Genomic DNA, 27,658 nt, shown 5'->3' with positions numbered 1-27,658 from the left:
TAGCTATCTTAAATTCATTTCCATGCTTAATTCTTTTCAAGTGGAAAACTAATTTACCAAGCTTTTGGTTTTTTCAACACTTGAATTCATATTTTTGAGCTCTCAGGCTCTGTAGTGCTCCTTAGTAGTCATGGCATATTTTGCAGTATCAGACTACTGATTTGTTTGCTTAGAATGTGAACTGCATTTACACACAAATATTAGTGCTTGGAGAGAGAGTCTTGACATTTTCTTTGTGTGAGGGCAGTCAGTAAGTGTCAAGTTTGAAACAAAATTAAAATATTGTTTAGTTTAGTGTAATTTTAGATGAAGCAAGAGGTGGGCATAGAAGGCAAAACTCGAATGTTGGGACTGGTGGAGTGTGAGCCATTAGTGCTCTGAGGAGAAATCTTAGGACAGAATGTATTACTTCTAAGATAACAGAAAATTAAATGTACCAAATTTAGTGGTTTCAGTGCTGATTGCAAACAAATTAGTTGTACATAGGTCATCATGTCATAACTGTAGCAATAAAGATTTTATAGGATGTTTATCAAGAGATGGCCATCCTAATCCTCAGGAAAGTATAAAAGGTGAGCGCTCATCTTAGTCACACATTTTCATGCCTGGTTTCAATGTCTGAACATTCATGGTACCAGTGAAATATAGACTCTTACCCACAATGTAAGAGAGTCATCTCAGCTTCTGCAGAAAACAATCAATTTGTTAAAACACAGCAAATCTATTTTTCTCTAAAGAACAAGAGAGATGAACACCTCTTAAAAAGAAGAAATGTACCCCATGAAGATATCTGTGAGGATTCAGATATAGATGGTGATTTCAGAGTGGTAAGAAACTGTGTTAATTCTTAACTTTAAAAAAAGAAAAGAAAGCTCATCCTCCACATATATAATGTTTTTTTCCCTTCTATCCCCCAGCAAAATACCTCATTGGAGGCAATAGTTCAGGTAAAATAATTTATTTTTCTCCAACTTTTTTTGGCTGAATGGCAACTGTAAAGCTGCTGAATTCTGAATTATTGATTTTTATTGTAGAACGCTTCAAGTGACAACCAGGGTATACAGTTAAGTGCAGTGCAGGCTGCCAGGTAAGAGTATTGTTTGTTCAGATTTGCTGTTTCTGTCCTTGAAGTTTTATATAGTGTTACTAAGTTAAGAAAATCGGGAATTCTTTCACTAGTGGATAGAATGGTGATGTCATCTATGGATCAAGTCCACCAGCTGTTAGTGCTAAAATAAAATATCCTGTGTATAAATTTTGTTTAGAAAACCAAACTGGCATAATGTATGTATTCAGGTTGAACTATCTTAAGAAAATGAGTAAAAATTCTATTTGATTTCATATGTATAAGTAGTCATTGGACATACAGTACGTGATGTATTATCTGGTATTCCCTGGAAACTGGGGATGCTGGATAGTAAAATGTGCCAGTTATTTGAGCTGTGGTTGACAGCAGTTCTGTTTTGCATCTCTGGTGAGGCAGCAGGTTATCCAAAGCCCTGTTCTGCCTCCCCACTCCTGGCCTGGCATGCTGGTTATTCGAATGCTGGATAAACTGGGATTTTACTGTAGTTTCCCTTTAAATTTATTGTGTGCATTGGTGAGAATATTCACTAAGAGGTTTAATATTACAAACCTGTTAGGAATCCAGTTCATGTTTGGATAATTAGGAAACATTTGAGGACACTTTGTTATAATGAGCCTGCTAATTAGGCAAGTAACAGTTCTTGAGCTATTGCCTCTATGGCCTTGTCTATGTGGAAGTTACACCAGTTTAACTTGGTGTGATATTTAAAGGTTGTTTAGGTATAGTGGTGCAGTGCTGTATGGATACTTCAGTTTAAACCAGATAAGGAATATATTTGTAGTACACAGAAACATAAAGATTTAAATAGAAATAAAAGTCCAAAAGAATGGTGTTTTGCATTGATTAAATTGATTTTAGAAACAATTTTGTTAACTTAGTGCAGCTTTTGCACATAGGTCAGGCTTACAAGCAAAGGTCATTTTAATGTTAAAATAAGGTGTGAAAGCTGTTTAGTTATCTCTTATACTGCTGTGTCACCTTAGACAGCATCTGAAGCTTGAGCAGAAAGGAGGACATGAGCCATCTCTAGCTACCTGAAACACATGACTAGAGCACATGGCAAGGTCAGAGCACTGTTTGAACAGAATTGGTTACAACTAACTGGAGTTAGCTGGTTCTTGAAGCCAAAGTCATGATCTACCTAAGAGGACAGCACACACAAATTAGTTGTAGATTTTTGAGTAAACCTAAAGTACTGTATTTTGTCATTGAAAGAGTGGTTTATTGGACATGAGGGTTTTTTTTTTTAAATCTTTTGTAGGGGCTAAGGACAGGTATTGTCATCAGTTGCAGCATAACTTAATATATTGTCTGTCCATTTACAGCTTCCTAAAAAGGAAGCTTTTTTGCTCATTTGGCAATATAAATATTCATTTTTGTGGTAACATTACACAGCTTTTACAAACTTCAGATAGTCAAAGACCCTAATTATGTACTGAGAGATTTTCACTGTGCAAACTCTGTTACTTGCCAGTTCGAGGCAGTGGCTAACTATAGTGTTCAGAACTGGAAGCAGCAGCAGGTAGTCGCATCTACTTTCTGTCAAGCATTTCCATGGTCTCTTCAAAGGAGACTGTTGTGGGCACAGGCACTGGGAAAATACCAACTTTGTTTTTCGGAAGCAGTCCCACTTGGGCTTCTTGCTGGCCTTCACTGACCACATCCGCGTTGAAGGAGGTAAAGTTCAAGTGAGTTTGGACTCCTTCTTTCCTAGCAGCATGTGCGTTTGTATACTCCCACATACTGATTTGTTAGTGAGGAAGAGGGATGAAAGTATGTCCTGGCAGTTCTAACAAAACAGCCCATACTTTGCCTACTTACCCTTTGCTCCATCTGGGAAGACGATGCAGGGGAAGGATGTGTGGATAAATGATTTAACCTGGTATGGTTTTAATATGAGTGCACAAGAGTTCAGCTCAAGTTGTACTCTGTAGAGTAATAGCAGTAGAGGCAGTGGGATTAACTGAAGTACAAACTTTTCAGGAGTGCTAAATTCACTCATTGTAGAAATGTTCTAATTTGACCTCAGGGGATTTGTCTGCGGACTTTATATTTTTTTTCTTTTGTTTCTCAACAGGAAGCTTCTTTCCAGTGATCGCAATCCACCAATTGATGACTTAATAAAATCTGGAATATTACCTATTTTAGTGCATTGTCTTGAAAGAGATGACAAGTGAGTGTGTTACTTTTTAAAAAGAATGTACTCTTAGGAAAAGTCAGTTGTTTTGAGAGGATGTCATAGAAATCCTTTAACAATTAATGCAAGCTTCTGCAAGTCCCCATATTAAGATGCTGTTTTTGTTTTTTACTGTAATAAAAACACTTTCTAACTTTATACTTTTATTTTAGTCCTTCTTTACAGTTTGAAGCGGCATGGGCTTTAACAAATATTGCATCTGGAACCTCTGAACAAACACAGGCTGTAGTTCAGTCCAGTAAGTTGATCAGTTTTGATGCTTATGTATTTCACATGTAAACTGTATTGTCTTTCAGTAACTTGATCTCCTCCTATTTTTAAAGATCGCCTGAGCACCATCTCTCTTCCTCTGATGTTCACCAATCTGCACAACAAAACAAAAAAGCAGTCCTGTAGCACTTTAGAGACTAACAAAATAATTTGAGGTGATAGGCTTTTGTTGGGCAGACCAGCTTCTTCAGATCTGTTCAACGAAAGCTCATCACCTAATAATTTTTGTTTGTCTTCAACGTGCTACATGATGGCTTTTTGTTTTGTTAAGATACAGACTAAAACAGCTATTTCTCTGTGACTACACCGCAAAGGATGGATACTTTCAGGTGATAGTCAGGATAGTTGAAACTGAATTGTCAGTTATGGGCAAGTCAGTGAAGGACCTGCCCAGGGTTCTGCCAGAAATTTTTCTCTTCTCTGGAAGCAACATCAGTGGAAGTACCTGTCTGTTTTTGTTCTTCATTTTCTCAGATTTGAAATTCATTTGGGTTTCCTGATGGTGAGTAATCTCTTGTGGAAACTCACTGTTTTAACAGTTAGTATTTGCTGGTTTTCCAGGTTTCAAACTGCTTATCTTTAACTTTTTTATTTTTCCTTCACAATTGAGATGCTTCCTACCTAATCTTGAAGGAGGAAAAGGTATAATCCAAATCCAGGGGCCCCCGTTAAGGAATTTACTTCCAAAATCACACTGAAAATGAAATGATGTCCATGTGTTTGGGAATCTGGAGTTAGGAAGGAATTTTCATACCTGGAGCTCGTGTTGCCAGATGAAGCATAAAATTGTGTTACGGTTCTGTGCCCAACATATTTTAAATCTACTTGATCATCAACAGCTTGTGAGAGCAAGGATCAGTAGAACTTCACTAGTATTGAATCCAGCAAATAAAATAGTTGTGCTTCTTGAGTGCTCAGTATAGAATTACTCCTGTCTTCAAGTAAGCTTTTGTAGTTGAATCAAATAAATGTCCTCTTCTGTTAGTCTCATAGATCTTCCAGTATAAATAATGAAAAGTAACTATATATACAGACACGGAAAAAGTCAGCGCAAGTAGGAAAAACAACAGGAAGTATCAAAATATTAAAATCTAGAGACCAGGTGATCTAATTTTCACATACTCCACTATAAACTGTCAGTGTTGGATATGCTGAATTACCAAGGGTGTGAAAGGGCAGAAAAAAACACTTTTCCTGAAGTAATTTCATATGTGAAAACCTTACATTGAATATTTAAGTATAAGAAAGTTAATCTAGAATTGACTCACTAGGGCAGTGGATAACTGGTGTACACATGAGCTCTTGTCAGGCGGTGCCCAATAAAATTCCTGTATTATGGCTGGTAATGTTTTGTTATCCTTTGCAACCTTCTCAGCCATACCTGTGAAAACGGGGGGGATTGTCTATACTACCACCTTCCTTCAAAGGAAGGATGGTAATTAGGGTGTTGGGAGTTTACTAATGAAGTGCTGCCATGCATAGGCAGCACTTCATTAAGCAAATTCTCCCCCACCCCACCCCACCCCACCCCACCAGCAACTTCAGAGTTTTAAACTTTGAAGTACTGGCATGCGTCTAGCTGGTGCTCACTCACTGGTACTTGGAAGTACCGGTGGGTGCACCATGGCTAGAAGCGTGCCGGTACTTCTAAGTTTAAAACTCTGAAGTTTGCTTCAGGGGCTGGAATTTGCTTAATGAAGTACTGCCTATGCACAGTAGCACTTCATTAGTAAACTCCCAACCCCCTAATTACCATCCTTCCTTTGAAGGAAGGTGGTGGTGTAGACAAGCCCAGGCAGTGTTATGGGGATATGTGGTCGACCTACATAATTTTGAAAGGGTACATGGCTTAAAAATTACAACTGCATTAAGTGAAAGTACTGTGATGAAACTCTACAATTTAGTTTGAAAGTGATGAAATTGACATGTCAGCTTGATGACTAGGTTGACATAGGCATAGATAATTTTAAATTAATCTTTAATTTGCTTTATGAGCACTAAAATTTAGTGTTATGAATTTGTGATCACTTTACAATAAGTTATTTTCTTTTAAAATACAAAGTTAAAATTTATTATATGTAAACCTTTTATAATATGAATTTTGGAGCAGAATTTAGACATCTTTGTCTGGACAGCTGAGCTAATAAAAAGCAGAAGGAGTGCTGGAGGGCAGAGAAAGCTCTTTCCACAGAAGCAATAGCTTCATCCTGAATAACAAATTTTAAAGTAGTACTTAAGCAAATTCAAGGCAAATATTTCACATAATTAACCATTGTGAAGATCATATATCCTAATTATTTTTTTACTCTGTCTTCAGCTCTTTATCTGAAAGTGTTTTGTTTATTTGTGTCTAACCAGAGAATAAATTTGTCTTGTGAAATTGCAGTTGGTTACAAAATTTATTATCCTTCTCTCTTGGGGCATTGTCAAAGTCCACTGAAATCAGTGTTGGATCCTGTTGAGTTCAAAGGAGTTGGACTGAGACAGAGAACACATTTTACTCTAGTATTGATCTCCTCAACTCCTGATATACATGCAGCAATCTAAATAGCATCTAGAGTCAGTTTTGTGCTACATAATGATGCATTAACATAATTTTATTTCTGCTATATATTAAAGGTAACTTTTCAATGGACCAAAAACCAAGATTCAGTCTGGCAACTCTGATTTTTCTATTCATGGACTTAGGTTAGAAACTATGTGAACATGTACCTAGTTTCATTAGAGTACTCTGCACTCAGCCCTTATGGGAATGTATCTACTTTCTAGCAATGTTTTATTTCAGCATTTCCCAAAATGTGGTCCATGGACCAGTACCGGTCTTTGGTTGGGGGCGGGCGGAATATCGTTCCTTAGAAAATATGCAGCTTATTGCTATGTACTATTATTATTGTGAATAAATAATAAACAGTGAAAATGTATTCATTTTTTCACTTTTTTTTTAAAATACGTATTTATATTTTTGGGCCCAGAAAAAGGTACTGGAAAAAAAAAATGGATCCCAGCTATATAGTGTTTAGAAAACCCTGGTTTATCTGAATGAAGATGGCCCCTTAGCATCTCTCCAAAACTGCTAGTCATTGAAATTGCTTGGGGTATGTTTCCTCTTATTATACCTTAGCACTGTAATCTTTTAATATTGAATAAAGTAGGTCAGTGGCTAATAAACATGTTTTAAGAACTATTTGAACCCTAGTACATGAGGCAGGACAGTATGTTGTATCTGCTTAGAAAATGAACAGTTTGAGTATAAAATCCAATTATAAACAAAACCTATTCTCCCCCCCCCCCCCCCCCCCCAATTAATGTAGTTTCTGTAAGTTCTTATACCCAGTGAACTGGGAACCAAAGAATTAAACAGGTCCTTCAGAATTAACTAGTATTGAGTCCTTCCTCTCAACCAAGCTCTTTCAGGAGCTGTTGCACAAGGGCCCGAACTCTTGGGATGTAAAAGTTGGACTTGACAGCATCTTCTAGATAATGTCACAGGCTGGGTCTATACTAGCACCCCCCTTTTGAAAGGGGGATGCTAATGAGACACTTTGGGATATGCTAATGAGGCACTGCAATGAATGTGATTTTTGTTAAACCTCTTCCTTATGATGAGTTTACTCCTATTGACACTATTTGAAACTTTGGAATCTCTTTTGTGGTAATCATTTGGATTGCCCCTTCTACTTTAAAAGAGGCAAGAACTGAAGACCAAATATATAGCTGATAGCTTCTGTTGTACAAATACATATAATTTTAAAGATTTTTGCTTATTAAAAGTTGTTGACTAAAGCTTCTATTAATAAGATGATCAAAAAAGTAGGAAATTTTATAACTATTTAATATTTGGTGTGTTTGTTTTCTCCTCAAAATAACATTGTATCCGTTGGGTTGATCTTGAATTGTTGAAATTCCATTTCAGACTGTTCTCAATACATAAATAAAAATAGCTCAGTATTAATATTGGAATTCAGTGGTGATCAATAGAACTAAATATGGAATTTCAACATGAGCCATTTATTAAGAATAATTATTTACAATTGTCAGACAGTTACATAAAATAACTACCTTAATCTTTGTTCACGTTATGTTGGTCTGAAGTGCAGACCCTTCTGTGAAAGAATGGTATGAAAGCAAAGTTGTTTTATGATTTATGTTTATATTTGAACATTATCTGGAAAGAGTGAAATCTTATTAACCAGAATAAACACACAGCTGGAGAAAACCTTCACTTCATGGAGTAATGGGATCTGTTTTTAACTTGCCCTAAGGTTAATAATAATGAGCACATCACTTAGGAACTAAGACATTTTGAGTAACAGAATGCCCTTCTTTTCTTTTTTCCTCCAGATGCTGTGCCACTTTTTCTGAGGTTGCTGCATTCACCACATCAAAATGTGTGTGAGCAAGCAGTATGGGCTTTAGGCAATATTATAGGTTTGTGGTGTTCTTTATATTTAAAATTCTAAATTTTGTTTTTAAATCAAATCAGGATTCTGTTACTTTTTGAAAATTACAAGTATGCTTACCTGCAAGAGCCACGGGATTGGCTCAAATGCATGTAGTTAATTTCTTCAAAATGTCATTTGCTTAATTATTTCTGTTTTTTCTATTTTACGCTGTCTAACATACGCATCTTTTAATCCAGTACAAGAAAAGGAAAGTGTGTCTGACTGGCAAATAAATCACACACTTAATGTTATAATTAAAGGCAATTTAAACATAAAGGCTCTGTAATGCCTTCGGAGCTTGCCTTTCAGTCTCTTGAGCTTTCATAGTACATATTTAATCTTTCTGATCAAGCTTTTGGCTAATCTAAAACTTTTGCCTCCTCTTTATTGTTTTACCAGGTCAGAGATATGTAAATACCATAGTGTTGAGAGTAGTCTAAAAATGTGTAGAATTTGGGTATTGCTTGGTTTGTGACAATGAGCTAAGTTTTAAAAAACTTGGATTCTAGTTGTTCTTAAAGCATTTTTAAAGTATTGTACGTAGGAGTGACATTGTTCCTTCCCTATTAGCAATACAGCCTGGAATACTACAGGTTCAAACTCTGATGGCATTTTAGAGCTTTTGTAATGTTTGTTGCCTTTGATTATAACGTTATGTAGTAGTATTGCTGAAGGCCATAAAAGTATTTAGGTATATCTAGTACACGTGAAACTGAGGTATCCTCATAAACTGAAAATATTTAGTTTCAAGCAATATGGAATTTGTCAGAGCATTTTATATGGGTCAGTAACCTGTTATGAACGAGTCTCCTCATGGCTATTAATCACTTTCATCTTAATGTGTTTTAAATCATGGGTCATCTAACACCTAGCTGAGGGGTCTGTAACCTGCATCTCTGGAGCTGCATGCAGCTTTTTAAGTATTTCTTTGTGGCTCTTCATGCTATAATTACAAAGTTTAAACACACACACACACTCACTCTCACACTCTGTCCCTCTCCTGATTGTTTCTCTAAACTGTGAACGTCTAACCAAACACGAACTACTCATATCTAAATACAAAATTGTTTGATTTCAAAATGTTGGATAACCACCTCCCACTCCTCACCCAGCATTCTCCAGTCAGAGAAGGGTCAGAAGTGAAAGTTGGAGGGCAGTGATACAAACACGCACATAAAGTGTGAGAACAGAATATGTAAAAAGTTTGTGAATGTCCTGTACTAAACATGTATTTCATCACATATCATTGTGTGTGTGCAGCCCTTAAAATAGTGGTTACAAAATATGGCTTAATGTTATTTATTAAAACTGTTTTTTGTATTCACATGCATTGCAGCTCTTGAACTATTGATTGTTCCCCTCCCCCCCCGCCCACCTCAATTGGGGAAAATATGGCTCTTGCTGTTTTGGTTGCCCACCCTTGACCTAGCCCTTTGTTGTTTAACCTGGGAACGTGGTTCTGCAACATCAGCCCTCAAATATTTTTTACCTATGTAAAATGGCTTAATATTTACACAGGTGATGGACCCCAGTGTCGAGATTATGTTATTAGTCTTGGAGTGGTGAAACCTTTGCTGTCCTTCATCAGCCCATCTATTCCCATAACATTTTTAAGGAATGTTACTTGGGTCATGGTCAACTTATGCCGTCACAAAGACCCCCCTCCACCAATGGAAACCATTCAGGAGGTGAACTGAATTTTTTATTTATGAGTGTAATTACATTAAATTGGTTTAATTGTTAAATATTGCTCTTCAATATTAAAACTCTTATCTCTCCCCCAGATCCTTCCAGCCCTGTGTGTTTTAATTCACCACACAGATGTAAATGTGAGTAAAAACATTTCCTGCAAACTTTGTGACTACGTATAACTGTTGTTTCTAGTCACAACATTATCTAACTATCATTTAGTTACATCTAGGTATCTGACAACTGTATCTGTATTTATGCATGTGTTTTGCAAGCATTCGTAGCTGTAATGGGCTGCGTGAATATATTAGTGTTAAGTTGTGGGTTCTGGTCATTTAGGTAATAAAAGATGTATCCAGAGTCTGTTTTTGAAAACTTATTCTTAGGTCTGATTTGGTGCAGATCTCAATAACAGTTACACGTGTCTTGTGAGTAGGTAATGCTAAAGACTCTATATTGAAGACTTACTTTACTTTTTCCTTAAGCATGTATGAGTGAATAATTGATTTTCTTTTTATTTGGAGACTAAATTGAAAAATCAGGAAGAAAAAGCTTGGATTGAACCAAAACTGGATTTTTTTTTTCAGGTTTTCTATTCAAAACAAGAAATCTTAAATATTTTATTTACGATACATAACCACATGATGTTTCTAAAATTATTCATCAGGACTTGAGCACTCTGCATCTGCTGGGGCTGCCAAAGTCTGCAGCTCTGGAGTCAGGGTCAAAAAGGTTTCTCAAACTCCAAGGCCAGCCCATATCCAGGGCTGTCCTGGAGCCCCAGATCTTGAAAGCTGAGCCAATCCTGGGATCTTCTGGCTTTGGAGCAGTGAGTTGCTTCCAGTCAGGTGTCCCACAGTTTCTCAGCTCTTACGGGAAGCTGGTAAGTTTCGGTCCTGCCCTGGAGCTGTGGACTTCTGGAAGTGCTAGATTTGGCTCTGGGGTGGCATGCTTGAAAGTTTGTTATAGAGCAGAAAGCCTATCAGTCCTGAATATCTTGGCTTCTGCTGTAGGGACTGGCAGGCTATTGGCTACAGAGTAGGGATGGGGGAGATGAATTAGCAGCCCCAGCTTTCACTGCAGCTCTGGAGCTTGCAGGCTTTCTGCCTGGGGTCTGTGTACTCGGAGCATTGAACAGCTACCTGTGTTTGGGTGAAACCTTCTTCATCAAATCTGCAGTAGACTGAAAATTTTCTGTCTGAGAAATTGATGTACTGTCCCTGGTAGATAAGGCCTCCTCTTTGACTTCAAAACTTAGAGCTAAGTTTCAGGAAACTCCATGTTTCTACAGATCAGTTCATTCACAAATGTAGCAGCGGAAATGATGCTGAACCTCTTACTTCACTGAGAAATGCTTGTATTTTTGTAATCATACATCTAAGCTTTTAGTCTGATTTTTTTTCAGATTGCTTCCAGTGTTAGTTTTTATATGCCAGGAGATGCATCTTGAAGTCTTATATTGTTTTGGTATGCTTTTTATGCAGTTTAGCTGTGCTACTAAAAAAATTCAAACATTATTTCAGCATGCAGTGCTATTGCATCTAGTTTCTACTTGCATCTAATTTCCACTAAGTACTTCAAACTCTTCTTAAAATTCTGTGAAGGAGCCCTGCTTTGTGAGTGAGAGTAGCTATCTCCTGTGAGATATATGGCATCGTTCTGTGTTCTTTGGAGTGACAACGCTTCATGGATCTATTTTTAATTTCTATAATATTGTCCATTTTAACTGAGGTTCTCAAGAGAATAGGTATAATAGAATTCCTTTCAGAAGTTTGACCGCTATATCCTTGACGAGAGTTACAAATGTTCTAGCTACTAGCCAGGTAACAGACACAGGTGGAAGAAACAAATAATAGAGTGGCTGCATTTTAGACTTCTTAAACTGCACGTCAAACACAATGCTTTCCTTCTACTTACAAGATGTTAAAGGACAAAACACTCAATGGAAAAATCTCTTATCTTGAGAGAGTTACAAAACTAGAAACATTAAAATGGTCTCAACAGTAATGAAACCTAGTTAAGTAGAATAGTCTTGACATAGGTCTTTAGATCTTCCACGTAAGTTTTGTTGCTACTTTTTTTAATGTTTAGATATTGGTAGATACAGTCTGGGCCCTCTCCTACCTAACGGATGCTGGCAATGAACAGATCCAGATGGTGATAGATTCTGGAATAGTCCCTCATTTGGTTCCCCTTCTCAGCCACCAGGAAGTTAAAGTGCAGGTGAGTTTAGATTGCAACGTCTTAATTTATTTCAAAATATAGTAATATACAGTATTGAAGTGGCTTAATTTTTGACTTGTTTAGTTATCACTTTGACTAAGTGTTTATCAGGAAACCTTTATTTACAGAGCACTAATGTTATTAACATATTTGTTATCTTCATTGTGGTGACATTTGAATAAAAGAATATTTTGCTTTGTTCACTGTTTTCATGCCTAAGTTATAAATAAAAAATTTTTTTTCTCAGGCTGTGTCCACACTTGGTGCCCCCTTTGGTAGGGGGCATGGTAATGAGCAGAAGGGCCTTCTGGAAGGGGGATTTCCTTTGCTCTGCTCATTACCATGCCCCTTCTGGAAGTGGGGTGAGTGTAGACGTGGCCTCAATGTTCGAGTCTTTAAATACAGCCTGTTGTTTCAGACTGCTGCCCTCAGAGCTGTAGGCAACATTGTTACTGGTACTGATGAACAGACACAAGTAGTTCTGAATTGTGAAGCTCTTTCACATTTCCCAGCACTTCTGACACATCCCAAAGAAAAAATTAATAAGGTACGTAAATAAGTTCTGACTGTGAAGTGTATGTGTGGAAATAATACTATTTGCTCTGTACTGTAAATATTGACAAAATAACAGCATGACGCTATTTTCCCCAAATACCATAACAAAGGCTATGATTTAGTGGTGGGTATTTTCAGTAAAGTCATGGACAGGTCACCATCAGTAAACACGCATTCATATCCTGTGCCCTGTCCATGATTTATACTATAAATACGTCTGAAAAAATGTGGGAGGGTGGTGTCCAGGGGCTGCTACTAGGGGAGGTGCCCCAGGGCCATTGACTGCTGATTGGCAGCTGCTCTAGCCACTTGGGGCCTGTGGCTTAGTGGCTGCCCTGGCTGTTCTAGGGGGTCCTGGGGTCAGCCACACTTTCCACTGCAGAAGTCACGGAGATTGCAGAAGATCGGAATCTGTATTTCACAACTTCCGCAGCAGAAACCAATCCCTAACTGTAACCTAATATTAGTCTTTGTTTCTATATTTTACTTATTTAAATTAGGCAGTTAGTATCCTAAAAGAATCTAAGGAACTGCCTAAATATCCTTGCAAAATATAATTATTCTTTTTTAATAACTTATTTCAGCATGTCATATAAATTAGTGTGCATCAGTCCTTAATCCCAGCAATGGCTTCTTGACCCATGATTGCCAAGGGCAAAGAGCCATCCAATAGTGGGCAGGACCAGAGTCCTTGGGCATCCAGGGGCCCCAGTGTGTGTGAGTGGGGTAAGCTGGCTTCCACAGCAGGGGTCCAGTCTCCCTGCACTCACTTGCAGCAGTGAGGGAAGTGGTGAAGAATGGTTCCAGCTTGCCTTATTCTCCCAGAATATCACTCGGGGAGGAAGTGGGACTGCCTCTGCACTCAGAGGTGGAAAGTAGAGTGATGTGGCTGGGGGAGGAGAGCAAGCTGTGGCCATGTTGCTCTGCTTCCCTCATTCACTGACAGCGGTGGGAAGCAGACCCCTGGCCCTGCAAGTCCCCTAGATTGCACTGAGGAGGGGGTTGAGTGAGGAGATGGAGTGGAGCAAGGGTGGAGAGAGAGGACACTGTAGCTCTTGAGTGACTTTTAGCTTGATCTCAGCCTTGAGAAAACTTCACCCAGGTTGAGTAAAGGTTTTTTTAATTTGGGCAAAGAGAACATCAGTTTTGTTTCCTGGTAGCGATGAGCAAATAACATAGGGCCTTAATCTTAAATATGTATATGCATGTTCTCGGAACATTTTAGAACAGAAACAAGGAGGAACAGATCTTGCAGGGGCGGGTGGTGGAGTGTTTTTGTCACTCGCTGTTGAGCAACGTTGCACTCTCCTTTTAACGTACCTAATTAGGTTACCGTTTACAGTGTTGTGGTCATGATGGTCCCATGATATTAGGGAGGCTGGGTGAGGTAAAATCATTTATTGTAACAACCTTTCTATTAGTGAAGGAGGCAAGAGACAGCCTTCCAGTTTCATCAATAGAAGTTGATCCAGTAAATGTTATCTCATCCACCTTGTGTCTCTACTATGTTTATTAGGATTTTTAATGCAACTGCATACAGAACTACACTGTTCAAACCTTGAATTGTACTGATGATTGAGGTCTAAGGAATCTTTTTCAACTTCCAAACTCATGAATGTAGTAGAATTGCAAATTTATTAAGTCTTGCTTGAATGGAACTGAATTATTCTAATATTTCTCCAATGTGTCTAAAGTCTTTTTTTTTTTTTTTTTCCCCCCCCCTCTCCTTCCTGCAGGAAGCTGTATGGTTCCTATCTAACATCACTGCAGGAAATCAGCAGCAAGTTCAGGCGGTGATAGATGCTAACCTTGTTCCAATGATAATACACCTTTTAGATAAGGTTGGGTAATAAAAAAAAAAAAATAATTCTGTACTATTCGCAAGAGGGAAAAGCAGGGCTGTTCTTGAATTTCTGATAAACACCTGTAGACTTTTTTAAATATATTTTCTGCTTTAGTTGATTTAAGGTAAGAGTAAGAAGTAAATTTGCATTTATCACTAGTTAAAGTGTAATACTCTAGTTAATGCCAGTTTAAATTTCCTCTTGTGTCAATGCTTCCCTAATCCATTGGGGAAAAAGTAGTTTAGGGAAGTGACCTTTCTGAGAAATATTTCTTCTTAATACTTTAAATCTAATTACATTAATTTTTAATGAAATAATGAGCCTATACTCAAATGTCAGAGGATTTCAGCATATTTCGTAAGAGTAAAGAATCTGTAATAATTTTTAGATAAATACTTTTAAAGCAGTCTATCAAATGACAGTTTTCTGCTTTCTTTTCTTTACTTGGAAACATAAGGAATTCTTTCTTTATGACATTTCCAAACCCCGGTTGTCTCCAGTTGCTTAAGTTGCCCTACGTACCTGCTTCCAGCAGAGTAATCCCAAATTAATCATGGCCTGGAGCAGGAGGCCACAAAATGAATAAGTCTTTAACACTGTAATTTTAATAAAAGTAAATACAGATTGCACCTTCCTCTTCCGGCACCCTCGGGACCTACCCAGTCCCAAATAAGGGAATTTACCAAATGAAGGGAGGTTCCCTGCCTCCCTCAGCCTGCTGCTGTTCTTGCCGCTGGCTCTGTACCCCAGCACTGCCTTTACCTCCAAGCCTTACCCTGGCTTGTTGGGCTGACTTGTACCCTGTCTGCAGTCCTGCCCAGGCTGCCGGACATGGCCGCCTATCACTAGGGTCCTGCTTGGTAGGGCTCCCAGGTACCAGCCTTCCTCTTAATAGCTTCCCTGGCTGGAGCTCTCTGGTTCAGTAACATCTGTGGTCCTACTAGACTCTGGATGTTGCTGGACCAGAGAAACCTGGTTTTGGTAGATGCAACCTGTACCAGTAATAGCAATAGCTATTTATTTGTGATAGTTGTCTGCTAGCAGCCCTCCCTGCTGTGGGTACAGAACTCTCTATATATGTTCATTTCTCTGTGGTGGGGGAAAGCAGAGCAGTTGTTGGTGGGCATTTCAGGATGCTTTTATTTCCCATCACTTTGTCACTCTTTAATTGCTGGAGAGAAGAGGTTTGCTGCTTTAGTACTAAATGTTAAAAATGCTGGTTTGCTGTGTGTATGGAATGCTAAGTACAGGGTTGACTTTTTTGTCTTGTGTAGTCTGTTTTTATTTTAGTCTCTCTGGTGGAAGGCTTAGGGGATTACCCTCATGGTGAATGGAAATGAGGCAAGAATAGGAGGTTACGACACAGGAGGACAAAATTACAAATCGGAGTAATTGGGGGAGATAAGGATCACCATGAGTCTCTTGCTAGTAGCATGTAGAATTACAAGCACAGTAACTTATAGTTAATACCAATACATTGTAATTCCTGAGAACAGAATTCTGTAAAGGAAGCATAGTGTTTGAATAAATCTAGAGGTTTTTGATTACAGTAATAAACAGTCTGGGTAGGCTTAAAAGCTCACTGCAACCAAACGCTGAATTGCAGCTTCTAAAACAATACAGTATTAATACAGTTGAGTGTTTCTATTGCTACGTTTGCTACAAGGTCCTGATAGAGGATGGGAAAGAATTATTAATTTTGTTTTCTTCACATGCATTCACTACTTCTCTCCTGTGGGTCTACACTGTTCTCTCCCTGCCTTGTAGTTGAAGGCTATACAAGGAGGGCAGTGGGCACATAGCTATGGTAGGTTGAATAGGAGGTAGAGTGGAAGTATGAAGGTAGTATCAGGGAAAACACACACCCTCTCACTAGGTCCTAGCACTGTACAAGATTTTTCAGTCTATTTTAAGAGGCTTTTTTAAGAACAGGTTCAAAAATGATCTGTCGGTAATTGTCTAGGTATACTTGGGGTGCTGGCTCTGCATGGGGGGGGTAGGCTGGATGACTTCTCGAGATTCCTTCCATTCCTACTTTTCTGTGATTCCAAATAATGTACAGCCAACTATTATTGTATTTTAGGGTGATTTTGGTACTCAGAAAGAAGCTGCATGGGCAATAAGCAACTTAACAATCAGTGGAAGAAAAGATCAAGTAAGCTAAATATTTTTTTCAGATTAGTTTACTACGTAACGTTTTTCCTTCATTGACTGTATTAACATGTTAAAAGTGGGGGATTCAGTATTTTAATTACATGACAAAATAAGACACTCTTCAGAGTCATTTAATTGATTTACACTGATTGAGAGAGAGAGTTATAAGAATATACTCTGGTTTCATTTTTGATGTGACCTAAGAATAGGAGTATCAGTGATGATTTTGAGGGATTACAATGAAATTCAGATTGCACTGCAGTGTATCCTAGTGCCTGTCTGAATAAGTGTGCTCAGTCTCCATTAATATTCTTGAGCTGTAGGTACCTATGAATCAAGAGTACAGAAATAAGCATGAAAATGAGGATATTTTGTTTTGCTATGGTTTTTTTAATGGTCCAACTTCTGTCAATGCATATCATTGAAATTACTGTGATAGCAGGATATTTCAGGTAAACTGAGTGGTATTCAGGGTCCAACAATTAAATCTGGACACACAATGTAGCTTGTTTGTCCAGCTTCAAAAGATCAGGTTAAAGCTTTTTTGATGTTTGGTTTGGAGTGCAGAAATTGTAGCAGTGCCTTTCATTGCATAATCATAATATGAAACGTTTTACTTTATGAACCATAAAATCATAAGTTCTGAAAGCACTTATTCCAGTGCTCGTCCCTATGTGAGTAGGCATGCTCCCAGACCTGGAGAATTTTGAAAGCACTGTTCATTGGTCCCTACGTGCCCTGGTTCAACTCATGCTTCTGACCAAGGAGATAAGGAATGCGTGGGGAGGAAGGGGCAGGCCAGCAGTCTCTGCAGTTCCTTCTCATTGTCATATTTGGGGTCAGAACTGCCATTGTCTGCAGTTCCAGCTTTCTCCTTTATCTGTGAATAAATTTAGGTACCTGAAAATAGTATTTTATAGTTCTAGAGTTATAAAGTTTTTTGTCTGATAATTTTAGTGTTAGTTTCCCTGACTTGAAGAGCATCTCCCACATATCCTTTTAGGGTACTGGACTATGCCCAAGACTTTGCGCTTCAACATTTGTCTTTCTACTCGTGATCCTTGGTGAACAAAGACCATCAATGCTGCTTGTATTACCTCAAGGAAACCCACATCATATCAAGCCCACTGCCTGCTGCTTGTTCCCCAGCGATACCCAGGAGGGGTGGGAACCTGGCCTTAAGAAGCCAATAGAAGAGCCACAAGGCCACAATTGGACCTAGGCCAAGGGACCCTCTACCCTGAATAGTGATATGATCAGCAAGGCGCATTCTTCCTGCCACAAAGTCTGACTCATGAGTAAAGGAACCTACCCAAACAGGTCCTACAAGACTCTGCCAAGGGAAGAGTATAGGGAGAATTCTCATAGGCACAAAACTATCTATCTTCCTCCAAACTATCTATCCTCCTTTCTTTGCCCAACAGTTTAAAGAAGTTGAATTCAAACTTATCTAAACTGCAAGTCTGTAAACTCTGCCCAACAAATCTTCAGACCTCCTAAGCCTGACACATGACAAGGAAACCTTCGTATTTAGACAGAGGTGGTGGAGTGGCACCTACCACCACAGTGAGGTGCAGAGAACCTGACCTCTGTTGCTGCTCTGCCCTGAGCCCTCTGCCACTCCAAGTAATCCCTGAGGCTGTCCCCCTTGAGGGAAGGGATGGGGACAGAGCCTCCTATTCCTCCCAGGCTGCAGGGAGTCCCAGGGTGAATTGTGAAATTGCTTGGGTCATAGATGGCTTTTGGACTGTTTAGTTTGAAACCCCTGGTCTTGCACTCCCTTGGAACTGGATTGTGATCCAGTAAAGTCTCCAGTAGCCTCAGGCACATATTTTGGGATATGCCAGCACTGGCAAAAAAAAAGTTAACAGTTGTTTATCCTGCTGTTTTCAACAACTGTGGCACAGACTCCATCTGCTGCAGCTCTGGATATTTGTTCATACAGGACCCTACTCACTCCAGGGATTATACTCCTCCTGAGGATATCCTTGCTTCTCCAGACTCAGAGTCTCCCAGTCCATTGGGTCCCTACATCTTGAGAGAGGTTAACTCTTCCCAAAGAGCTGGCCTTTTGTGGGGAGTCTGTCTTTAAGATATGGTTTTTTTCCCTCTAACTCCTCTGCTGTTACCCTTTTGGAATCAGCTTTCTCATTGGGAGACTGCATGTTGCCCAATAACCCTTTATTTCTTTATACAAAACGCAATGTCCAAGTAAAGAAGACCTGGAATAGCTTGGAACCATCCTCCACCTTGCCTGTCTCAGAATTGTTCATAGCCACTGCTTTGGGAGGCCTCTCTAGCCCTTGTTTGACTCATCTTGTTGGCAGCTGGGGGATGGGTGCCACCAGTACCATCCCACAGAATCAGTCCAGTGTGCTAGAAAGTCATCCCTGCTCTCCCTGTAAGAGGCCAACTGAAACTGCCTCCAGACCCTATTGAGGAGTGTGCACTGGATCCAGCTACTTCACCATAACTGAGATTGGCATCTTCGGGTGGGGCAGTGATTCTAATGTTTACGCCCCGATGGCTATGGGCAGTTCCTGGAATTCCTTTGCAGAATTGGAGGGGAAGTACAGATTGCTCTTGAGGAGGTTCAAGACTCTTAACACAAGGTCCAGAAAATCTTTCAGTACCTTGGCTCCAGCTGAATAGCATTATTGTTAATAAAGCCATCCTGGAGCCACATAGAGCAGACTGACATATCCCAGCCAATGGTATCCCTACTCCACGAGAGCAAAGAAACAGTACTATGTCCCAATCAGAGGAGCAAAAATTCTGTTTTTGATCTCTCCCCTAACTTTCTAGTAGTCCAGGCCATGGTTGAGAGAGAGAGAGAGGCAAAAACACCCCATCTGTCTTGACTGAGAGAGAGCAAACACCTTAACTTAGTGAGAAGAAAGTTCTTTTCTTGCTCAAAGCCTCTGGTTCAGGACAGACATCTACCCAGCACTAATGGTTAAGAAGGACTTCTCAACTACAGTAGCCCCAGTCTTACGCAGAGGTTGCATTTTTGCACAACCCCACATAAGTCAAAGTTCGCATAACTCAGGGAGGCAGGAAACTGATCAGAGCAGCAGCACTGATCAGTTTCCCCACTCCTGGCAGTGGCAGCTCAGAGGAGAGGGGAAAGTGACCAGCCTGGCTCTCACTGCCCCTGACAGGAATGGGGAGGCTGCCTCCCATGATAGGAGCGGTTTCTCTGCTCCTGTCAGGGGTAGCAGCTGCTCCTGTTGGTGGTAGCAGAGAGTTAGGCTCATTGGCTGCTGCCTCTGACAGGAGTGGCTAAACCTCTCCTGTCAGTGGCAGCAGCTGGTCAGTTTCCTGGCTCCTGCACATGGCTTGCAGCCCAGATCCAGGTGCCAGCTCCCTGCCACTCAGGAGCGTTAACCTGAGATGCACATATCTTGGGGTTCTCCTGTATTCAGGTTCAAGGACTTTACTGTCTCCCATAGCTTATTTCCAAGCTGTCATAGAGGAAGGCCTAATAGTTGCCAGGCTTGCTTGCTAATCAGCAGTACCTGGGACTCATACAGCATCCAGGGCAACAACTGCCATCATAATGTGCAAGGAGTTGTGGGTCCATACTTTGGAGTTTCCCAAGGTAGTCCAACACATGGTTGAGTTATATTTGTTTTTAATCTGAAAGCCAATGATTTTAGTGGCTCCTGGGGCCCCTTCAACTCCCTAGAAATATATATGCCTGTCCCAAAGAAAATTGTACTGTCAGACTGGCCTAGACAGATGGCTCAGCAGTTCTTCCATCAGAGAAAGTAGAGGGTTTAAAAGGTCCACTTCTCTGCAGCTTTTGCGACAGATTCTTCAGACCTGTCCCTGGCTAAATGTTGTGTTTGATGTGTGTTTGAGAGTTGCAGTCACTGAGTCCAAAACCTCTTGTCTTCCACATGGTGTTTGTGGATCATCCTAACATTCATTTCATTGCAGGTGTTTTGGGGGGTGGGGAGGGAAACAAAAACAGAAAACCGGATCAATGGATGCTGAATGTAACTTTATATGTCATCGATGCAATAGTCTGTCCCTGGTCCCTCCATTTCTTATTTCCTCATATTCCTACTGAGAATATTTTCAAATAAGAAGCAGAATTTCTCATACAGCAGGCAGCAATCATGGATTCCTCTTCAGTACCAAGAGAATGGCTTCACTTAATATAGCACTTTTTGAATGCTTGCTCATGTCCATTCCACAATAAATATGTGTGCTCACCACATGCACCAGTGCAGGAAGATTTCCCCTCAGCAGTGCCTGTAGGGGAGCAGCCCTAGTGACTGTCATGCTGGAGTGGCATTTCCATGGCTCAGTATAAGAGGTACTGCATGCTTCCCCCAACCCACAATTTCTTTCTTGCAGCCACTGCATTGGTACCCATCAAGATCCTGGCACTACCCTCAGCACCAGTAGGCTGAAGCCCTGTTGATCTTCTGGCCCCTTTAATGGCAAGCTCCAGTACTCCTTTTGGATCCTATGCACCTATCATCAAGGACATGGTCAGTTTTTCAGAGCAGCATCAGTAGTCTCTGCTGGCTGTGCATCTCCAGCAACTTTGGTGGCCCTGAAGCCCCCACCCCTCCTATTCCCTCAAGACCCCGGAAGCTGTGTGGGACATGAGGCCCCCAGGGTGAGGGCTGACGTGCCAATACTATCAATCATGCAGTCTCCATACCTCTTCCTAGTGGAGGGCAGCACCAGAAAGGGTCCTCCTGACTTTCAAGCTATCTTCCCATCCTACACCCTCTTTCTTGCCGCATGAGGCTGTAGTCAGTATAACTTTGTCCTCTGTCCAGAAACTCCAAAGCAAGGATCTTCTGAAAAATGTGGCACAAAGCCTCAGTATATCCATGGAGGAGATCAGGGAAGAATCAGATCTCTTGTGGACATATTTGTACCTGAAGGTCCCTCAAGAGTGGCATCCACTTATTAAGACTATCCAATAGCTCTGGCAAAACCTGAGCTCCAAATCAAGGTCAAGGGGGGGGTCGGGGGGAGGGGATGGGGGGTAGAGAGGCAATACTTAATCCTGCAGAATGACTAGAATACTTCACCTACCCACAGCCATGGATACTGGTGGCTGAAGTCAACCAGAAAGAGCAACAAGGTCATATGAGCCCATAACCTAAGAACAAAGGAGCTGATCTCTGTGGTTGTAAAGCCTACTTAACTGTACGGCTCCAGTTTTGCATCTTGAACCAGTAGGTGGTACTGAGCTCAAACCTTCATCAACTGGAAAACACTCTTCAAATTCCAGGTGTTCCTATCATCTGAGGCAAAGCAGGAATTAGTCACTGTGCTTCACAAGGGCAAAATGGTGTCTAGGACTTCTATGCAGGTGGCGTTAGACTCCACTAACTCAGTGGCTAGAACAGTGGCCACAGCTATTACTATGGGGTGCAGCTCATGGCTGTAGGTATCTGGCGTGCCGATGAAAGTTCAAAACGCAAGGCCTTTTCTCCGATAAAGACAGTTCCAAGTTTCATGGTCTGAAAAGACTTGCAGGCAGCACTCAAGTCATTGGCTATGTCTGCCCCACCAGATAAATTCCATTTTATTAAAATTGATTTTATAATGCTGGGTTTTATATATTTGATTGAGTATCTTCCCTTCCTACAAAGTCCACACAAAGGCAAGATAATGCTGCTACACTGAATGGCCAAACTTTGACTATTGCAGCAATGCATTGTGGGAATCTGTCCTACAGTTCCTTCAGCCACGCATTCTGTGCCATCCCCCCACAGGCCCTGCTGCATCTCCACCAGTGGCAGTGCTCATGCTGCTGCCTGGTTCCCAGGTCCCCACATATTGGAGAGCTGGGAAACTGACCACACTGCTGTGCCTGGCTCATGGGAGCCAGTAGCCAGGCACAGCAGGGAGCCAGGTTCTGTGCTGGTCAGTTTCCCAGCTCCCGCAAGAGGTGGGGAGCTGGGAGTCAGGTGCCAATCAGTTTCCCCACTCCTTGCCACTTGCAGAAGCTGGAAAACTGACCAGGGTTGCTGTGCTGGTCAATTTCCTGGCTCCTCTGAGTGGTGGGCAGCTGGGGGCCAGGTGCAACAGCGCCAGCCAGCCCCTGGAGGCTAATGAATTTGGTTCGAAGACTTACACACTAGTCTTCATTGGAATTGTTGAATTTGAACTTGACACTACTCCCACCAATGTTATGATATCTATGTTAATGCTCCCTAAATCAAGCTAATGGTATTTAAAGTGAAGACAGTCACTTGGTACAATCAAGCTAACTGCCTTAAATTGCAATTTATCTCATAGTGTACAAGTAGCCTTTGGAGAGCCACACTCTATCCTCCCCTGCAACCTCTCAGAGGAAGCCATTTAAACCCTAACCTTCAGAGTTTTATTCCACGCTACCAGGCAGGACTATACCCATCATAGGAGCAGACACAAAAATAGGCATCCCACACACTTGTCTTCTGGTCAGAGCCAAGGAGCCTCTAAGAAGCCCTCAAGCTCCAAACCTCAGTTTTAAAGGTGTGACCAGGGACAGAACACTAGTCCACAACCTGATTATGTCTCTGTCTCTCTCTCTCTCTCTCCCTCCCCCTCCCCCCTCCCCTCCGTGCCCCGCCCCCATCCACCTGTTGTGAACCATCTGTCTCACTTACATCACTCCTGGGCCCAGATTACTTTGCACTGCTGGGTCTTGAGCATGGTAGGGTTGGGATGTCCCATATCCAATTCTACACCCTCCTCCATTCCCACCCACCTTCCCCATCCCTCTTCATGGACCCTTCTCACAAACATCTCCTTATATAGGAGGTGCAATCACTTTTTGCAAGAGCACCAGTAGAGGAAGTTCCTTAAGATTTCCAGAGGCAGGGACTTCTGCTCCCCTTATTGTCTTTATCCCTAATACCAAAAGGGAGCTAAGGCCTATCCTGGGCCTACAGAATCTGAATGAGTTCAAAAAGAAGTTCAGCCCTGCACCCTAGAGACAGACTGGTATACCACTCTTGACTTGACTTCTGTGTATCAATTCCAGCACATAAAAGATTCCTCAGATTTGTGGTCACAGGCCAACACTGTCAGTTCACTGTACTACAGTTGTACCCTGCCACAGCCCAGGTGCGTTCACAAAGTGTATGGGAGTGATGACAGCCTTACTGTGCAAGAACTGCGTGTTAAGATATTTCCTTATCTAAGCAACTGGCTCCTTGGAGGTGAGTTCCAGGAGCAGAATATAGACACTTGGCACTGGTATTAACTACATTCACAAACTTAGGACTCCTAAACTTGACAAAGTCCATGCTGGTCCCAACACAAGATATACTTCATCAGAGCTCTCCTGTTTTTCACACGTGCAAGTGTCTCCCTGCCCAGGGCTCATTTCTAGGCCATGGCAAGCATCAGTAGGCTCAGCCAATGTCCTACCACTATGGTGATAAATTGCTTGACTTTTGGGCCACATGGCAGCCTGCATTCATGTGTTGCAACATGTCTGGTTGCACCTTTACCCCTTACAGGCCTGTTTATCAACAAAGTTCAGGCTTCCTGGGACACACTGGACAGCCTGGTCACCCTATTTCTGGTGATTGAGTCCCTCAACTGGTGGCTTCAACTACAGTTGGCTTGTGCAGGGATGCCCTTTGTTAAACCCCCAACCCAAAGATGAATTGGACATGGTTTGGGGGGTGTACCTGGGCACAGTGTCAGGGCCCAGGACTTACGGTCTCAGCTGGAACTAGCGTAGTGTCAGAGAGCTCAGAGCTGTTTGCCTGGCTTGCTAGGCATTTCAGTCCCAGCTTCAAGGCAAGTGTGCTTTGGTACCAATGGAAAACACCACAGTAGAGATCTGTATATACAGAGTGGTTCTTACTCTTCTCCCCGTGCAAGGAAACTCTCCAGTTTTGGGGCTTAGGTATAGTCCGATATATGTAGCTACAAGCCTCATAATAGTCAAAGCACAAAACAATCTTGTGTATAGTCTCAGCTGCTGATTCAGTACTCTTGGGTGGTCCCTCAGGGTAGACCTTGCCCTTTCTATCTTATACAGGTGGCTTCATCCCCATGAGAACCTCTTTGTAACCCAACAGAACAGGAAATGCCACAGGTTCTGCTGCTTACAGAACCACAGCTGTGGCCTTTTAACCTCTCATGGTCAAGCCACCTTCTATGTACATTCTCACACCTTTTGCTGATCCACAAGTTCCTCCTCAAAGTCCAACAGGACAGGGCACCAGTTGTCCCCATAGCACTGGCATGGCTCAGAAAACAGCTTCAGCAACATGGTGAACCTATCAGTGAACAGGCTGATGACTCTGACTCTTCACCCAGACTGCATATCATAGGATGTTCGAGAGGTGCAGCACCCCAACCTGTAGTGTCTCTCCACTTCAAGGGGTGAAATCTCCATAGCTGAACTGTCTGGAGATGGTGTGCTCTGATTTCAGATAGAGAAGTTCTTCTGGGTAGCCATAAACTTTCTACCCACACAACTTATCTGGTGAAGTGGAAATGTTACTTCCCCATAGCAAGCATCTATCTCTTCAGCACTCTATTTTCTGCACGTGAAGCAACAGGAGCTGGCCATATCTATTAAAGTACATCTAGCAACCATCTCAGTGTTTCATCCCAGAACGTAAGGCAGTTTGCTCTTGGGGTTGCCAGTGGTGGGTCGCTTTCTTAAAGGTTTGGACTGGCTGTATCCACAGGTCAAACACCTGTGCCATAGTGGGACCTTAATGTCATCTTTTTCAAGCTCATGGAAAGGGTTACCCTGGCTACCTGCCCTTTTATCTTGCATCTCCTACAAGGTGGCCTTCCTATTATTCAAAACCTTGGTCAGATGTGTGTGAGAGTTGCAAGCCCTCACCTTGGAACCTTTTGTACACTGCCTTTTTAGGAAAAAAAATGCAGCTACACCTGCACCTTGTGTTCCTATCTAAGGTAGTATTGTCTTTTCATGTAAACCTGGACATTTTTCTTCTGTCATTCTTCCCAAAACTCCATGCCAACAGCAAGGAGTGAGCATGCCACTCGCTAGATGTGTAACATGCTCTAGCCTCTTACATAGAGTGCACCAAGCCATTTCACAAGTCACCATTGCTCTTTGTCACTGTAGCTGAGAGAATGAGGGGACTCCCAGTTACAATCCACTGTATCTAATCCTAGATCACATATATCACAACCTGCTACAACCTGGCCTATATCCCAGTCCCAGTGTTAGTGGTCTACTCAACTGGACATCATCTGTGGTGTTCCTAGTGCAGATTCTTATCCAGGACACCTGTAGAACAGTAACATGGTCCTCCATCTGCACCTTTATGACCCATTACAACATCACCCAGCAGATAATGGATGAAAGGCAGGGCATTTCTTCAGTCAGCATTTCACTGAGATCTGAACCCATCCTTGATACAAATTGCAGGTAAGTCTCAAATTGGACAATGAGCAGTCACTCAAAAATGGGAGATACACATCTAGAGGTGGAAGGGACCTCAGGAGGTCATCTAGTGCAGTCCCCTGCCCTCTTGGCAGGCCTAGGCACCATCCTTGGTATCTATTTGCCCTGCTCCCTAAATGGCTTCCTGAAGGATTGAGCTCACAACCTTGGGTTTAGCAGGCCAATGTGCAAACCACTGAGCTATCCCTGTCTCCCCACCTCTGAAAATAATGTTGCTCATGTCCATTCCAAACATGCTGCCTCTCTGTTGATATACTCTGGTAAGAAAGAACTGAGTAGGTGATATGTTGGCAGGGGCCTATATACAGCACCATGAAGGCATCAATTGAAGGGGCTCCACAGCCAACCCAACAGGTACTGCTAAGGAAAATCTTCCAGTGACCGTGCATGTGTATACATATTGGAATAGATGTGTTCAACATATCTTGAAGAACAGCAGTTCCTAGAGGCAAGTAATCATTTTTTTCTCGTTGCCCCCAACTAGCCTAGACAGCTTTAGTTCCCTAACCTCCAGCAATGTCACTGGTGCCAGTTGTTACTTTTATGCATCCTGATTTCCTGACACAAGGAAATGGCAAGATCATGAATACGAACCACGTGCATCTCAGAGCCTGGATGGTCTTTTTGGTTTTTTAAAATGGGCATCACTCTTAGAACAACTGTGTTGGAAAGTTAAGAATATCTTTTCTACCAGTAGGAAGGATTCTGCTTTAAAATGTTACCTATGTAGAAGCACTTTCCTATTTCAGTACATCAGCCACCTGCTCCTCAAAGGTTGCACATATTCCTCATTCTGGGCTATGCTGTTTCCATAATCACAGCAGATTTGTCTTTCAGCTGCTTATGGATCCAGTTGGCAACAATCAGTGCACACCATCTACCTTCACAGAGCTGCTCTTTCTTCACGGCCCTAAAGAGTGGCAGATTCTGGAATGGCCTCTTCAGATCCTCTTGTGTTTGTGGTTTTTTTGTTTTTTTTTAAGTAAAACAAAAACCCAAACACTACTACTTAATGGGACTTGAAACTTGTTCTCTCAATACCTTATGTCTTATTTTGAACAATTAGCTTCATGCTCTGGCTCTCCTGTCCACAAAAGTCACATTCCTGGCATTCATCACCTCAGCCAGGAGGGTTGGTGAACTTTGAGCTCTGGTGGATTATTACTACATTATATTCCATAAGGATAATATTTCATTATGCTTACATCTTCAAATCAGTCCCATAGTAGTCTGGCTTTCATCTGAACCAGTCATCACTTGCTTGTATTTTTCCCAAAACTTCATGTGTTCTCAGAAGCAAGGAAGCTCCATTCCCTCACCATTTGCCTCGCAGTCTTTTACCTGCAGAGGACAAAACCAATCTGGAAGACTCCAAGACTTTGTCACCGTGATGGAAACAGTCCAGGCTCAGGCTATATCTTATCAAAGAATTTCAAAATGGGTCTTGGACGGTATTTTGCTGTACTATCAGTTGTCTAATCTTCCTCTTCATTCTACAAGAGCACAAGCAATGTCTGTGGCATCACTTCCAGAAGTACTTGTACTTGGCGTCCACAAGGCAGCTACATGGAGTTCCATCCACATGTTTGCAAGAGCCTTGATACAAGAAGTCCTTCATTCAGCAACATTGTCTATACCTTTGCATTCTCCTACTATTTTAGTATTGCTTGTTAATCATTCACAGAAAAATACACATAGGACCAGCACTTGAAGAGAGAGTTGCCTACCTTGTAGAAACTTGAGGTTCTCTGAAATATATGGTACCTGTCTATA

General features: G+C 41.4%; 1 protein-coding gene across 1 annotated transcript in view; it reads left to right on the top strand.

The window, feature by feature from the left end:
- The window catches only part of KPNA4 (karyopherin subunit alpha 4), a 51,042-nt gene that overhangs the window by 13,566 nt on the left and 9,818 nt on the right, over positions 1-27,658 (top strand). Inside the window, exons 3-14 of the mRNA XM_075004684.1 lie at positions 738-827; positions 918-947; positions 1,035-1,087; positions 3,165-3,260; positions 3,437-3,522; positions 7,896-7,982; positions 9,515-9,684; positions 9,781-9,825; positions 11,777-11,908; positions 12,327-12,455; positions 14,200-14,304; positions 16,391-16,462. Coding sequence (XP_074860785.1) covers positions 738-827; positions 918-947; positions 1,035-1,087; positions 3,165-3,260; positions 3,437-3,522; positions 7,896-7,982; positions 9,515-9,684; positions 9,781-9,825; positions 11,777-11,908; positions 12,327-12,455; positions 14,200-14,304; positions 16,391-16,462 — 1,095 coding nt within the window. The remainder of the gene's footprint in view (positions 1-737; positions 828-917; positions 948-1,034; positions 1,088-3,164; positions 3,261-3,436; positions 3,523-7,895; positions 7,983-9,514; positions 9,685-9,780; positions 9,826-11,776; positions 11,909-12,326; positions 12,456-14,199; positions 14,305-16,390; positions 16,463-27,658) is intronic.

This window comes from Carettochelys insculpta, chromosome 10 (assembly GCF_033958435.1).
Source record: "Carettochelys insculpta isolate YL-2023 chromosome 10, ASM3395843v1, whole genome shotgun sequence".
NCBI lineage: Eukaryota > Metazoa > Chordata > Testudines > Carettochelyidae > Carettochelys > Carettochelys insculpta.
The sequence above is the reverse complement of the archived record's forward strand: the minus strand, read 5'-3'. Positions and strand labels throughout refer to the sequence as shown.